This window comes from Tasmannia lanceolata, unplaced genomic scaffold (assembly GCF_043159265.1).
Source record: "Tasmannia lanceolata isolate RefF3 unplaced genomic scaffold, GAP_Taslan_0.1 ptg000007l, whole genome shotgun sequence".
Classification (NCBI taxonomy): Eukaryota; Viridiplantae; Streptophyta; class Magnoliopsida; order Canellales; family Winteraceae; genus Tasmannia; species Tasmannia lanceolata.
In genome coordinates, this window is record NW_027518684.1 from 26,608,914 (window position 1) to 26,625,795 (window position 16,882).

General features: G+C 37.1%; 1 protein-coding gene across 1 annotated transcript; it reads right to left on the minus strand.

Annotated features, from left to right (window-relative positions):
- Positions 1 to 326: 326 nt before the first annotated feature.
- On the minus strand, positions 327 to 1,496 carry LOC143881188 (uncharacterized). The gene has a single exon (XM_077384170.1). The coding sequence runs from the start codon at positions 1,246 to 1,248 to the stop codon at positions 619 to 621; it is 630 nt and encodes a 209-aa protein (XP_077240285.1). The 5' UTR covers positions 1,249 to 1,496; the 3' UTR covers positions 327 to 618.
- Positions 1,497 to 16,882: the final 15,386 nt, after the last annotated feature.

The following is a 16,882-nucleotide window of genomic DNA, read 5'->3' on the forward strand; positions in this document are numbered from 1 at the left end:
TAAAAATATAAGAATAACTTTTTAGTTTACCACTTCGGCTAATTTTCACTGGCAACAGTCCGAAATCACAATTTTCTCCTCTGCTGCCAGAAAATGGGCTTCCACTCATATCAAAAACAAAAATCAAATGTAACTCTTCACAGACTTAGAACTGGAAGTTTTACAAAACATAAAAATTATTTTTAAAAACATCCCCTAAAACTTTTATGATCGGATCCCCGGCCAATTCCCTCCGTATGTGGCCGAAAAACAAGAAACCACCCATTTGAACCCACTTTTTCAACAGAAATTTGAAATAAGTATAACTTATTCAATTCTTATCCAAATTTAACAAAATTTATATGCATTCCTATCTATGGAAAAAGATCTACAACTTTCTAGTTTGTATATCTGTATAATTCTGAGCTTAAACACCCCAAAAATATGAAAGTGCAGATTTCCAGCACTATATTCTGAAAACTGGAACTTGAAAATTTACCTTTTGATCTCTACTTCCCTTTGAGCTGTAGTGAACCCACTGCTACAGCCATTCGAGGAGGGTGTATCCCATCTCATACTAAAGATCAAGTGGTAAATTTGCCCACATCTCCCGTCTAAGATCGCATCTCTTTACTTCTTTCATGTGGTGGGCGCCTCCTGCTTGCTCTGTGATAAGAAATGCCGCTGCACCCCATGAACCAGTTGTTCCTTAGATGGATTGGGATTAATGCTCACTAGGTTAAAGTGTCTCCAATATCTCCACAGGGCTGCTGTCTCTAGCTTTGCCAAATTCACCCTCTGTGGGAGCTTATAGGCATTGGATTGGACTTCTCTGTAATTACTTCGGTTGATTGATTTTGCTGAGGAGATCCACGGCCTTGCATGCCTGACCCTTGACTTACTTGGTTTTTGGAACTCAATACTAGAAAAATCATTCTCTTTTTCACCCATGTCAGAGCTACTGCAGAAGGAATTATCACACTCATTGTCTTCATCATCATCTTCATTCCCTGTTGGAGCTTCTAGCACACTCAGAGCATTCCTCTGTAACTTCACTTCCACCCCATTCTTCAGAACCAGCCAATGCCATCCACCGAGGCCAACGGCCTTCTTGACAACGCCTTGCAGCCCAACCAGTACTGACTTTGCTCTGTTGTTACCCGTCACAATAACTTTTGTGTGCCTTGGAAGCACAGAAAGCTCTTCATCTCCACTTTCTTCCCGACAAGGAGACAGAACACGGGAAGAACAGAGCTCAGGTTCCAACATTTACTTAAATCTCTACTTCGGAATTTTGAAAAACAACCAATTTATAGAGAAAAAAAAAAAAAAAAAGCGAATCAACAGCTCTGCATCCTCCAAACTTATTTTGCCTTCAATAGTGTATTGAATTTTCTTTGAGAGATAGACAGCATCTATTCGCATTCATCCGATCCGGTGACAAAGAGCTTAGATTCGATCAAAATCCACGAAATGCAATCGGTTTTACTATGCAGAGATCTCAAATAGAGGGTTAGGGCATGAAAAATCGATCTGTGAGCTCTGATTCGACGGGAAATAGACGGATCGGACAGAAAATGAGGCGGCTAAGGTCTCTAAGAAGGAGAAAACTTACAAGAAAAGTTAGGGTTTTGATAAAAGTTAGGTTTTTTTTTTTTTGTGCTAATAATACCTCTCCCTCTCTCTCTGATCTGATTCCTTTCTCAGATCCATTTCACTCTCTCACCAGATCTCTCATTCTCATTTCCAGATCTATCTCTCGCTTTCTCTGATTCTCCCGATCTCTTTTTCTCTGTATTTTCCGCCAAAAATGTTAGATGGAAGCGGTGGTGGCTTTAATGGAGAAGATGGCCGAGGGTTGTCTGAGATGTGGCCGGAGTACCGCCAGTGGTGGGATGGTAGAAGCTCTCTCACAAACCCTCTCTTTTCTCTGAGATTTTCCAAAACCAGCTCTGAAATGAGAGCTTTTTTTTTCTAAATGAAAAATGATCTCTCCCTTTTATGCCCTGTTCGACCGGAATTTATGAGAAAGAAAACCATATATTCGACCCCCTTTGTTTCTAGGACAACCATCACTAGTGTACATTGACTACTCCTTTAACCCATATGGGGGTGGCTCGGTTAGAAAATGGGAAATCAAAAAGGGGTAATGATAAACTTGACCCTGTTTTTGCTATGGACAGCCACCTCATTCCCTGTTTCACCCCTCTCCTTCCCGATGATGGAAGAAATCGATTGTCGATGAGGGTTTGGTGGGTATTAATAGAAGATGAAAATGGGCTTTCGAGTTGCTGTTGAGATGGGAGGTTGAGAATGCAACGTGGGGTTGGGTCCACTAGTGGAGTAAAAGGGGAACGTGGAAAATGGGGTTGGATCTGAGTACCTTGGTGGATTGAATGGAGTTTCGCACAAAACACAGCGAACATGGGTCTGGTCAAAATGGGGTGTCTACAACAGCAACTTTCAAATCTTAGATCCTCTATTTTCGTTCAACTTCAGCAAGGATCCGACGAATCCGAAGCCGATTGCTGCTGGCTATTGTCTCTAATCCAAAGAACTCCAGCTATTGTTCGTTTCCAAACTTCAGATCTACCTGTTTCTCTTTGAAATTGAGCATCAGAGGCTTTGATTGGGAATATCTGCTTCATCGGAGCATCAATTTGGAGTTACTGTATAGTAGAATTTGAGAAATTCATTCCAGGAGAATTCATAAAGGCATACATTTCAGATTTTGTTTCATATGCTTAAGGATCAAACAAAAAAAGCTCTGATTCTAGGTATTTATTTTTTTATTTTATTTATTTATTTATTTTTTTGTGTATGTTTGTGTGTGTAGTTTGTGACAATTTTATTTGAGTTGCTGTGCTGACATGATCCTCGTGATTTATTTTTTTACGATTCACCTTCTTTTGGTTATCTGGAAAGTCCGTGTACCTTTTGTGCGTGAACAATTGCTAGAATCTTATATATGATAGATGATTTGCTATGGATCGACTTTAACGTTATCAATGGAAAAAGAAAAAAAAAATTGATTTTGGTTCAGATTCAGCTTTTTTGCTAAGTTTTGTCAAAAGATAGCTAGAAAGAACTTGTTCTGATATAATTGATACTATGCTTTGGATTTAGTTCATTAATGTGATGGAATTCAATTTTTTTTTTAGGGAAAAGTTAACTTATTTCTTTGTGTTTAAGAAATTTGCTTTTTTTTAGGGAAAAGTTAACTTATTTCTTTGTGTTTAAGAAATTTGCTCAGTTTCTTATGGTTAAATGTTCTACCTGGTGTTAGTACTGAAAAGCTGTTAAATGATTTTCTTTTGAATAGAGAATTTTAAGAAATTCTTACTTTTAGCCACTACTGTATATGTTTCCATTGAAAATTTGGATTTCTGCTAATGATAAGAATCATGCTAAATCTGATGATTATATCTAAAATGGTTAAAGATAAGAGTTAAAATGAAGCTTTTGTAATTGTTTGGATGTCTATCTCGCTGCAACAGGTTTATAAGATTTTTTTTTCTTTTACTCTGGACTTGATACCAAATGTTCATAAATTGATCTCTATTTTTAACACCTTGGGATTACTTGTGCAACCTGTGGATGACTAGAAATTGATTTAATGATATTCTTATTTTAGGCCGAAGAATAAAATGGGTATGGGTAAATGTAGAGGTTCATTCAAATTTATTGGATTAGCAGCTATTCAATCTTATGTTGTGAGGGTGCTGATTCAAACAGGAGCTCATTTTTGTCATTTGATTGAACTTATAGTCTGATGTTGCTTGTGGCATCCAATGACTTTACTGGATTCCCATCTTATTAATATCTTGAAGTTCGTAAGCTTCAGCCCAATGTCTTGCATCTCTTGGCCCATTAATCTTGTTTACAAATTCAGGGTGACTGAGTGACTACCCTCTTAACTATCAACTTCTACTTTAACCATAGCCTTGTTAAAGATTTTGGTGTTTCATGCAATTTTGGTTTACTTTAGTCATATCACAAGGCATTAATGCAGAAATATATTATCTGTGAGATGTTGTGATTTGTTTAACTATGATTTAATTGTATTAGGGGTATTGTTGATAATCATAGTTATCCTTTGGCAAATCTTGAACACATAATTGTTGTCTATTATTGCATATAACTGCTGCCCATTGGTTCGATTCACAAGCACGTAACTGCTGTCTACAGTTGCACATAGCTGCTGTCTATCATTTCCTGCACTTTGTAGAACTCATAACTGATCACAGGGGGTTTCATTTCCTTTCATTTTGGTACGCCAATATCAGTGTAGCTGTTGTACATAGTTTCCTACACTTTGTATCTATAATTTGTAATGACCGAAGCATATATTTATTGTCCAAATAGGTTCTTCCATTCTATACATGTGATTTATGTTTGTTTGGAAATTGTGTAGCATAATGGATGTATCCTTATTCATTATATAAGTTGTTGATACTATATGCAATTGAGGTATGGTAATTCTTGAAATTCTATGATTTAATAGTTGTGCTTTCTCAGTCCATAGGTAGTTTTTCTTAAAATTAAAGTTCCGGCGATGAAGGCGATAGCCCAAGCCCATCCTTAGAGGGATTTATTGGATCATGATAGTACCCTCTCCCCTCTTCTTTCCTCTTATTTAATTTTAAGTTAGATTCTGAAGATAAATGGATTGTTCAGGTGAGATTATATCAAAGCTTATTATACTCATTCTTTTTTTATTTAAATAAATTGTTAATAGGAAGAAGGAGATCAGATGACTACTCTATCCGATATTATCGACATGAGTACTGTCTGATCTCAAGGCGGGATTAGAAATATTATCATGTGTATTTGATATCAGATGATTACTTTGGCATCATCTGATTTCATTGGAGTCCCCGCATTGGGGTTTGTGGTTGGTTTTGAAGTGTTTGATATTGTTTTTCTTTTACTTTATTAGGCTATCCAGCGGCTGGTCTGGACTAATTAATGTTGTTTATCATTTTATGATTGCTATAGATTGTGTATTGTTTTTTATTGAAAATTCTTCTTTGCTTAGCACTTGATTTATTTTTATAAGAATAGAGTGGAATTTGCGATTATCTGGTAGCCTTTTCTTCTCTTTTTGATAGACTAACACAGTCTTATAGATTGCTGTTAATTTTCTTTAGATACTAGAATCCCCTTTTCTTGTAGGGCGATGAAGGCGATAGCCCAAGCCCATCCTTAGGGGACTCGCTTAGTCCAAGTAGCACTCCCCTCATTTATTTTAAGACTTGTCCAGTCTTTATGGTGTGTATCCCCTAGATATTAGAAACCCATTCATTGCAAGGGCAATGAAAGAGTTCTCTAGAGCTCTCTCAGGGAGACAGGCTATGTCTCAGGCAGAGAAAGTTGTATCCTTTAGAGACAAGCTTTGTCTCATAAGTGAGTCCATCCTAGGAGACTTGCCTAGTCTTGTTAGCATTTTTCTCTATCCTACCTCTGTGTCTAAGATACTTACCCAGTCTCACTCTCTTGCTAAACCTCCTCTTTGTGCGTCTTTTGGTTTTGGGAGAACACCCTACTCGGCTTGGCATCATACCCTTACCCTTATGGGTATTGGGTTGCACATTTGTTGCACCCTAGGGTTAGGTAGCTGTCCGGCCCGGCTGGGTGTTTTACCTTTGCCAAATATGCACAAGGTCTCTTTTTCCTTGTTAGCATTTTTCTCTATCCTACCTCTGTGTCTAAGATACTTACCCAGTCTCACTCTCTTGCTAAACCTCCTCTTTGTGCGTCTTTTGGTTTTGGGAGAACACCCTACTCGGCTTGGCATCATACCCTTACCCTTATGGGTATTGGGTTGCACATTTGTTGCACCCTAGGGCTAGGTAGCTGTCCGGCCCGGCTGGGTGTTTTACCTTTGCCAAATATGCACAAGGTCTCTTTTTCCTTATTACTTGTGAGCTTTGTCTTAGTTTGATAGTCTACTAGCATAGGAATCCGTCCTTAGTCTAGAGAGTCAGTCCTCTTGTTCAAGAATCAAATTCTATCATCATAGGGGTTAGGATTCTATCTTACCTCTCATCAAATCATGTGTTTTTCTATCCGCTCCTGCAAGGTATAGGATGCTGTCCAACCCTTGCAGAGTTGTTATTCTGTTCATTCCTCCGCAAAGCATAGGATGCTGTCCAACCTTTGCGGGATATCCGGAGTCTGTCCTCCCCTTATGATGATAGGATTTGTCCCCCTTGAGTCAAAAACACTTAAAAATAACAAAAAAAAACATTTCAAAAACACTTAAAAATTCAAAAATCTTCTTAAAATCCAAAAATCTCAAAAATTTTGAGTCTTTCAGAGTAGTTAGGGATTTCTGTTTCCGAACTACGTTGGCTTGATCCCTTTCCATAGGGTACGTAGTGCAGCTTGGGATCCACATCCCAAGTCCAGCCAAACCTTTAAAAATAAGCATTTTAAATCTTTCAAAATTACAAAAATCTTTAAAAATATTGTTTTTTCGAAAGGATCTTCCTCTAGAGTTAGGAGGTTGTCCTAGTTAGAGAGTTTTTGAGTCGGGAGTTGCTCCCTCGTTCGTTGTTTGTTTGTTGTGTGTTTTATTTGTTTGTGTTAGAGTTAGGAGTGAGTCCTAGCTAGGAGTTTTACGCCTCCGTCCGGTCAGTTGGCGATCCACATCGCCAATTGATGACTAGGTCTAAGATGCGATAGATCCTACTGTTTTTCTTAGGATATACAGCTTAGTTACACATAGATTATAGGAACCACCTGCATTAGCTTAGGGCTAACCTGCATTTAGTTAGGGCATATAGGGTGTCCTAAAATCTACAATCCATTGGAATTTAAATAATCACACAAGAAGCTTTAAGAACTAGTCCGGTCTTTTAGATCGAGTCTATGATAGAGGTCTAGATGTCTTAGGCATCATAGCTTAGAATAGGTGCGAAGAACTACGTTGCCTTGATTCTCGTGGAGGCGGGGATACGTAAGCTTCTTTGGATGAACATCAGATCATCTAAAGACTCGGGCCTAGGTATAGATTAGAGTTTTAGGGTTGTATGGTATCGAGTCATTTTCTATGTTTTGCAGCGTTTCCTTACTTTATTGCGCAGACCTTATACTTTTTTGGTGTGTCATGCATGTGTTTGTTCATCAGAACTTAGACACCCATTAGGCATGTCACTTATAACCTAGCTATGCTTAGGTGACACATGTTTCTTTTATTTTATCTTGTGTGCCTTTAATTTCATCTCCGAGACATGCATGATTAGATAGACGTCTTCTCGGAGATATTCATTCCCATTTCATATGATTTTCGCCCAAAACTCTTCAAAATTATTAAGTAAATGGCATAAGAGACCAGGTGTTTACACTTGGGCGGATGAGGTGCTCTTTAGACCTTCCGAATTCGTAACCAGGCACGAACCTTCTTTTATAATCTCTGGTTATCCGTTGCAACAGAGCATAGTGTGGGATCCAGGGCCTACTTCCCTGGATGGCGACTCTTCTTTGTATAAGGTACGCCTCGAATCTGGGCTAGCCCCCGAATCGAGAGGTATCTCACCTTTGTATCGCCACTCATGCTGTGAGAGGCATCATTCTTTCGAGAGTTCCTTGGTAGAGCTCTCCATTCACGTGGATGATCCATATGAGACAGACTTAGCTCTCGGATCGGGGTCCACAGGTGGATGACAAAGCTCTCCTTTGCTGCCTCAAATGGTTTGCAAAAAGTGGGTTCAAGCACCTTGATTATCGAAGGTGACTCTTCGAATGCTCTTGCATGGGCACCTTCTAAGGCTCTTGGACTGTGGAATTAGGCTGGTAATATTATAGAGATTCGCGATCTTTGTCGGATAGTGCGCAGCCAAAGTTTAATCATATCGAGCGGTCAACTAATTCTATGACTGCCAGATTGGCAAAAGATGGATTAGAAAAGGACCACATGTGGTTCTTAAGGTTGTAGTGGTGTAATCTGTGGCCGTGTGCTGGGTTGTGTGGTACTCGATCCTGCGAGAGGGGTGGGGCGCGAGCCGCCACGCTCTCTCTTGGTCTCTCGTACCCACGCGATTGGCGTGCACATTTTTATTATTGATTTTAATTCATCTTTTATGTGAACTTGGGATCACTAAGGCAATCCGAATTCCACACAAAAGAGACTGACAGAGTCGCCACCTAGATGTGGGATCTAGGACCCGAAATTAACCAGAAATCTAGACTCGCTACCTGGTTACGAGAATGGAAGGTATGGGGATTTATCCACCACATGCACCATTCCTGCCCGATAATCGGTCTTCGATTCCAAAAGCTAACTCTTTTAAATTTATTTTAATTGGCTTATTCAACTCTATGTTAATGTGCGAACTATGTGACATGCATCCTATGATCTAATTTCAATGTAGATCCTAAGTGTGTATCTTGATTTCTTTATTTGTTTGAATTCCATCTAAGTGAAAGTTCTCCTAAAATTCTAATTTCATGGAAAATCCTAAGTGATTTGATTAAGCATTTACAGGAAAATTAATATACAAAACACCACAATTTGTTGTGGTGCCGACTCGCGGTTGGTATGCCATCAGACATCCAAGCTGCCTACGTACCCAAGCCTCACTGGGATCAGAGTCGACGTAGTTCGGTGCACCTAAGCTAAGCTACTTATGCCTAACTCAACTAAGACACCGACCTAGACGGGATTGATTGTTTCAACAGTTTTAGGAGAAGTTATTTAATTCAGGTTGAGGATTTTATTATCTTAGGATTTCATTTAAGATGCTATATGATTCTTATCTAAATGCAAGTTGTTCCTTAGACTAATGCAGGTTAGCCTACATCCTAGTTTACTAGGCTTGTCCTAGGGAAAGATTGGGTGACTAGTGTAACTAGACATATGGCACGGTTGCTATCCATAGCAAGCATCCGTGATGAGGCTGAACTCCTAACTCTAGGACTCCCTAAAACCTAGAACACAACGTGATGTGAGTGTTCCTAAGGGGCTCTAAAGGATCCTACGATGGGAGACCGCAATCCAACGGTTCCAAAGACATGGATTAAATCAATTCAGTTTGTTGAAATGAAAGATTTTCAGTTCTTTAAAAGGTTTCTGATTCCTAACATCTAAGGAATACCAAAGGCTCTAAGGCTTGATAAAATTCATGCTTAGATCGCATTCATGAAAGGGAATCGTGCGCTCTCACCTCGCACAATTTAACATCTAAGTTATAGTACGTTATTGCCTGGCATGTTTCTCAGGATTTCCGTGGACAGTATACCTCGGAGCCAATATCGTACTATAATTTACATGCTCAAATTGTCAAGGATTGATCACAATTAGTATACGATTATGAATGCGATTTCAGCCATTAAACTATCACAGCATCAGGATTTTACAAAGGAAATCAGTGATTCCTAAGGTTTCTATTTTGATAATTTAATGATTAAATATGTGATGGAATATTATGATCATCTGGAAATTTATAAAACAATTTGATTTTAATTCGATTTACTTAAGGATTTTAAAAGGTTTCAATTCAGATTGTAGATTTACACATCAACATATAGCAAATCTTTTCAGAACAAGATGAAATTTTTACAATAACTTCTCCTTAATTAGATAAGATTACTATAAACATTTCATAGATTTTAAATGTGTTTTGCTATTAGTTTTTCAATGTTGAAAGTTTCTGTCCAGATTGTAAATTAACACAGTAACGTATAGCAAATCATTTCAAAACAATATGAACTTTCTACACTAACTTTATTACAATCCGGAAGGATTACTGCAAAAGTTTCATAAATTTAAAGAATGATTTACTATTAATTTACGATTTTACAAATATCTATCCAGATTATGAATTAACAAAGAAACACATAGTAAATCAAATCCAAATCAGTCTAAACTTTATGGAAACATGTAATTCTAGTAATGATTATCAAAAAAATATTTTCAGAATTTTTCATTGCAATTTACTATTTTTCTCAGATTTAATACAGCACGCATGATTTGACATAAAAAATCATAAACAAATATCCAACAGCAACCAAAAATCTTGAAAAATTCACAGGAAATTAGATTAGATTTAATTTGCTTCTCATCCAAATTTTACTTTTAAAAACCTTATAGAATCTTCGAAAATTGGTTTTTTCCAAAAATACCCCTAGAGTTAAATGAATTTTTAAACCTTCTAAATCAAATCAAGAATTCATCAAAAAATTCGTACTAATTCAAAATCTTAAAATTATGTTATTTTTAAATTTTTATTGATTTTGGATCTGTTTTGACATCTTTTTAAATTCAATCTTTAGAATTTTACCCCTTTTAGGGTAAAGTTCAAAAGGTCAAATCGCGGTCAAAACGAAGTCAAAATTCTTTGAAATTCCAGATTTCTACACTTTTTAATGTGCAAAACACTCAGAGATTGAAAAATTCAAAAATTTGTAAAGGTTTGTTATAATTGCTTTGTAAATTGGATTTTAAACCCTTTTCTTTCCGAAAATTCAATTTTAATATAAAAAATAGATTTTCCAAGAAAAATTTCAGATTATGAAATAACTTAAACTTGATCTAATCTCCTTAAAATTTCACATTCAAATTCTTTAATATTCATGACTTTAAAAAAAATCACAAATTCAATCCTAGCATGCTTCTAGTTTAAGATATATGAAAGAGAGTTTTGGAATACCGACCTTGCTACCTCTCCTTGTCTCTAGGGTAAGTAATCCTCGGATATACGCTTTGTCTTACCCTTTCAATTAGCAAAGAAAACCCCAAAGAATATCTCCAATATGTTGATTATGTCGAAGAAATATGAGAATATTTTTTGAAGAACCAAGTAGAAGAGATGAACACCAAAAGAATGGAACAAAATTCCAAGAAAGGAGCAAGAGAGATGGATGAATTTTCCGATCTTCCCCTAGGGTTGGATGAAGTTTCAAGAAGAAAGCCAAAGGTTGTGTGTGCTTGCTTTTATAGAAAAGATTAGGGTTGAGAGAAAATTAGTAGTTTCCAATGTGAGAGCTTCTTTCTTTAGCATGTTTCTAATTTGTGCTTCTTGCTTCCTTTCTTTCTTGTTTTCAAATTTAATTAGATTCTAATCTTAATTTCTTGTCAAATAAGACATGCTAAATTACACAATATAGATCCTTCAAGATTAATCTAGAAGCCTTCTCACATAGGAAACTAGCTTTTATGAATGATTTTCGTCCAAAGAGGGCTGTCCACGTTTGAGCTCATTTTCGACTTATTTAGGGGCTGATTCAGAAAACGTGATAAACTAGAAAGTTGTAGATCTTTTTGAGACGTTCGAAACAAGTATAATTATGATTTTTTTGAATGAGAAGGTAAAAAGTTATGGCAATTTTACTAACCTGACTTTACTAGCCCTTTCTAATTATAACTCTTCTTTTCTTTATTATTTTTTTAAAGCAAATATGATGTCACCAACCACCTCATCCCATGTTAGACGTTTTTGCATGTGGCCTCCCCATGTGGGGCACCCACTTATGTGGCCAACCCACATGGGTGGGTCCACATGGACCCCCACCTCATGGGCTTTAGCCCAATGGGCCATATGACATGTATTTCGGGTTTTTTTTCAATGAAAATTCAATAAAATCCTTTAAATTCAAAATTTTTTTCATTGATGAACTCAACCCATATGACATTCATGGTGTACCCTCGACATATGGTCGAACCATCCCCTTTAGAAAAATAATTTTTCGGACCAAAATACCCTTATTCGATCAAAACACCCAAAAGCGACCAAAATGACCTTAAATTGGATTGCCCCCGAAGGGGAAAGTTAAAAATAGAAAGTCCTCATGGTCAAACCTAAAAAATAGAAAGTTTTTAAGTTTGCTTCTTTTGGTGGGCAATATCAAACATGATCATTTGGTACCCCCTGAAAATATCTAAAATGCCCTTCGCACATAAAATTTTCAAGTTAAGTAAAACCCCTGAGAAATTCTAAATTTAGCAGGTTTTTCAAAATTCATGAAATCATCTATAATCTCTCAGACACATTTCGAGAATCAAAAGAATAACAAAGGAAAAGACCAAAATACCCCTGAAGTGCAAAAATGGGCAAAAATGAGGGAAACCCTAGAAATTCTAAAAATAGCAGGTTTTTTCACTTGCTTGAAAACTTGAACTTTCATTTTCCAAATACCATTGGAACACCCTAGAAACCTTTAGGATTGCGAATCAACTTCCAAACACCTAAAATGAGATGAAATCTACCCTAAAATGCATTGATGCCTAATCTATTACGGAATATAGACTCGAGACTTGACAAACTACCGAATCTTTTGCTTTTTAAAGCGTAGCAAAATGGGGGTGTCTACAGTACCCCCTGAAAATATCTAAAATGCCCTTCGCACATAAAATTTCCAAGTTAAGTAAAACCCCTGAGAAATTCTAAAAATAGTAGGTTTTTTCACTTGCTTGAAAACTTGAACTTTCATTTTCCAGATACCATTGGAACACCCTAGAAACCTTTAGGATTGCGAATCAACTTCCAAACACCTAAAATGAGATGAAATCTACTTTAAAATGCATTGATGCCTAATCTATTGCGGAATATAGACTCGAGACTTGATAAACTACCGAATCTTTTGCTTTTTAAAGCGTAGCAAAATGGGGGTGTCTACAGGTTGTTTTGCTATTGTTCTATGATTTAACCGACACATTGAATTTATTGCGGACACACGTGTCCTGCCGTGTCCGACACGACACGCGTGTCCAACCATGTCGACACTCCTTTGGACACTTTTAAATATATTGATAGGAGTGTTAGAGTTAATGTGGACGTCTGGACACATATTTGTGTAATAATCAATAATTTTGTGTATGTACGTGTCACCATTTCAAGATTTTTAGATGCTGCCATGTTAGACAATTCATATTCATATTGAAACTCAACACACGTATTCATATCGACAAATTATGATTATATATGTTTTTTATTTTAGCCGTGCCACCGTTTCTAAATTCTGGGGGTTTGCTGTGTCCGACACTCCGTGTCCGTGTCGACACGCCACACTCGTGTCCGTGTCCACAAATCATAGCTATTGTTTTTCATTGTTGGGGATGCCTTGTCCCTTATCTCTATTATTAGTTTTCTGCTGTTAATATTCTTTTACGGTTAGCTCTCAAAAAATGAAGGAAAGAGTCGTGGAGGCAAAGATTGAAGACTTGTCTTCTCTCTATGGTTGTTGATGACTTAACCAAGCTTGTAAAATTCCAACACTTTCTTTGACAAAGTGGAAGTAGTGTTCCAAGAAAATTTGAGAGTTTTGTAGCATAGTTTTTTTGGCAATTGGCACCCGAACTATTTTGGGACCTAACTAGTTTTGGCTGTTTGCCTGCAACCTCGCGATAATTCATCCAGTTGCAGGAAGTTAACCATCCATGGCAGGTGACAATGTTTTTTCCTGTAGTTTTTTTTGGTTTTTTGACGAGTTCCCAAACACCACGAGATCCTCCCACCGCAGCAGTCTATAGGGAAAAGTTCAGAAAATTATTATAAAGTCCAAAAAGATAAAACCCAAATTAAAATAATTGTCAAATCCAAACTCTAATCACTGCCAATCAAAGATGAATCCCTAATTTCCTTTGTGGAAAAGTAGTGTTTAGAGTGTGATCCAAAGCGATTCGGGGGTATTGCATAGTTTTTCCTGGCTGCTGAACTGTGGGGCCTACCAAGTTTTTTGTCACCAGCCCACAGAACTGTGGGGCGTACCAAGTTTTTTGTCACCAGCCCACCGCATCACTGGCTAGTTGGTCCCACGTTGTTTGAAGATCCAAAGCGTTCATTTGTTGGGCATCAATTGTAATTAGGCTTTGCACGGAATATGATCTCGATAAGATGCTCCCATCTGTAGAAGATTGGTACATTATAGAAACCTCTGGAGATACGGTGTCTGCATATTTTAAGGCTCGGTTTCTTTTGACGTAAATGGAAGTATATTTTGTTTTACGCCCATTTTACGTCCGAAGAAACAGAGCCTGTGAATTGTACCATTTATATGGTGTCTGTGTGTGTAGGTATGTATTTTTTAAATAATATAGTAGATCCCACCTGGTTAGAAGACCCATACCATTCAACTGTGTATTTTTTTTCAAATAATATAGTGGGTCCCACCTTGTTTGGAGATCCTAACGATTCATTTTATGGTCTCCACAAGATCCCCCGATACGTAGAAAGGATGGTACATAATAGAAACCTCTACAGATTAGTGGTTCAGGATTATTGTATGTTGATGATTTCGAGGTATGCCGTATTTATGTTGGGGCACAACAAATGAATGGTTTTGAACTTCAAACAATGTGTTCTCTATTATTTATTTAGAGTTGTAACGGGCTATAAAAGCCAGTTGGCTGTCATTTTAAATTTGTAACTTTGGAGAATTGGAATAAGAGGGTTTTGGTGGGAAATTCTCTCTTCTTTAGGAATTTCTCTGTGATTTTCTAGCAAGCAGGGAAGGAGGGGATTTTCAAGCTGCATCTCCTCTTCACCTTCTTCATCCTTGATTTGCAAGGACTATCTCCTAAATCTTAGCCGTGGTGTCTCTGCGCCAAAATCCGTTGGAAGCGTGGATCAAGATCCATCAAGAAAAGAAGCAGATTTCTGCTCTTATTCGTCATGCAAGAGATTTTTACTAGAAGTGTTTCCTCAAGGATTTTGCCTCAAAATTCTCTTCTATTGGATGACTGGTAAGCATTCTTAAGATCCTACAATTGCATACGTACCATTTTGTCTCCCAAGATTCCATGCAAGTATTGTTCAAGTCTTAGTAGATCAATTACAGTGTGGCTTTTGATCTCTTATTTGGAAGCTAGATCTGGAAAGTCCTTCCCATTTTCCTTCAAGCTTAGAGAATTTTCTGTTAATTTCAGTTTGTGAGCCTCATTCTGTGGAGATTTATAACTTACATTACATTAATTTTGAGTCCAATAATCCGATCGGAAGTGGATCCACTGACACTCCTACAAATTACATTAATTTTGAGGCCAATAATCGGTCTCAGGGTTCGCCATCGGTTATCATAATCTCAGCCTTTCTTGAGTCCAATAATCCGTATTGGAGACACAACCAGTTCTCAAAATCCAAAATAAATAGGGCCTAAACATCCTAACCCCAGTATTCGTTGGGCTTCTTCCAACATTATTGAACCCCATCTCATCGACACCCATTCGCCCACCATAGTAATGGGCCCAATCACCAAAACACTTGTGACATTTAGGGGTGCAACTCAGGTCGAGTGAAACCCGACTTTTTTTATTGAAATTTCTTTTTGTAAGCTTAAAAACTCGGGTACTCGGGTTGGGTCAGGTTGAACTCGGGTAAGGTCAGATTCGGGTTAGAAAAAGGGTTACTCGGGTCGGGTCGGCCCAACCCGACCCGAGTTGCACCCTTAGACTGACATTGGAAAGGTAGTCACAAAGCTCAATGTAATTATAAAGCTCAATGTAATTAGGCAAGGTAAAAGCCCTAGCCTCACTTCTTTTTCAAATTTCAATCTCTTTTGTCCAATGAGAGGGAAAACGAGCAAATATTCGTCTCAGACGGTGAATTCTTCTTTCTCTCCCTGCTTTTTTATTTCTGGAGGTGAGTTTTTCTCTGTCTTTCTAATACATTGAGAGACGAAGGTCTGTCTCCTTGAGCTGGGAAATTAGGGTTTTCTTAGTAAATGGGATTGTTTTTTTTGTTTTTTCTAGCTAAGCTTTACTCTCTTCCCTTTGTTTTTTAGCTGAAAATTTTAGTTGTTTCATGCATGGCAGTATTGTTTCTTTTTGCTATTTTATTTATTTCTGTTTCTGATTGCTGATAAAGCTCTTTCTTCTTCTTTTTATGAAAGTGTTGATGAATACATTCCTAGATACAATACAAGTTTTTTTTTTTTTTTTGCTTTTTCTCAACTTTCATTTTTCCTTTTTTTTTTTTTGTTCTATTTTCAATAGCATGAGCATTTTTATTTCAATGATTTGTAGATGAACCTTTTTTTTTTTTGGGTAAATGGGTTTTTAACCTCCATTTTTAATGTGTTTTATATGAAAAGTTTGATTTTTTCTTTTTTTTGGGTGAAGATTTTTTTCTTGTCACCCTTTCTTAATCACACTTTGGGATCTTTATCATTTATTTCCAATTGCAAAATTGGGTCTTTTTTTTTTTGCCAAATTTGAGGGTGGTTGTCATACGACCCCTTGGATAAAAGTAAAAATAAGAGAGAAAGACACAATGTAGACCTATTCGAGATGGCCAAATCTCCTAAAGCAGTCCTTGCTTTTCCATTCATACGCTAAAAAGAAAGATATTACATACTTATAGAATTTGCATTTCTACTATTTAGGAAACAATCCAAACTTCCCAAATCCTAAGGGATACTTAGGAAACAGGATAAAAATAAAAGGAAACTAATACTAAGGGGAATATCCTAGCAATAGCAAGAAATAAGGAAATTTACTACTAAGGAAATCAAGAAGATCTTCCAGCTAATCTTGGGCATGTTTTGAAATTTCGACTGAAATCGAAATCCGAAATTTCGGATTTCAGTCAACACTGACACTGAATGACCGAAATCTGAAATTACCGAAAAGTAAAAAATTTCGGTCGGTCGAAATTTCGGAAATTTTCGTAATTTCGGCGAAATTTCAAACAAAATATTTTTTTTTTATTCTTTACAAAATTTCAGCCAAAATTTCGGCCCAAAAAACTGACATTTCGCCGGTCTTTACCGGATTTCGGCTGAAATTTCGGTTTCGGCTAGGTCCGAAATTTCAAACCATGATCTTGGGTACGTAACAGGATGGGCCTTCATCTATCTGTACAGATTCCAGTGTAAAACGGCCCTCAAGATGAGAAATGCTATCTGCACTCCATTGTTTTCATAATGGCACTCTTTACTTTGTTAAACACTTTCAGACTAAATTTTG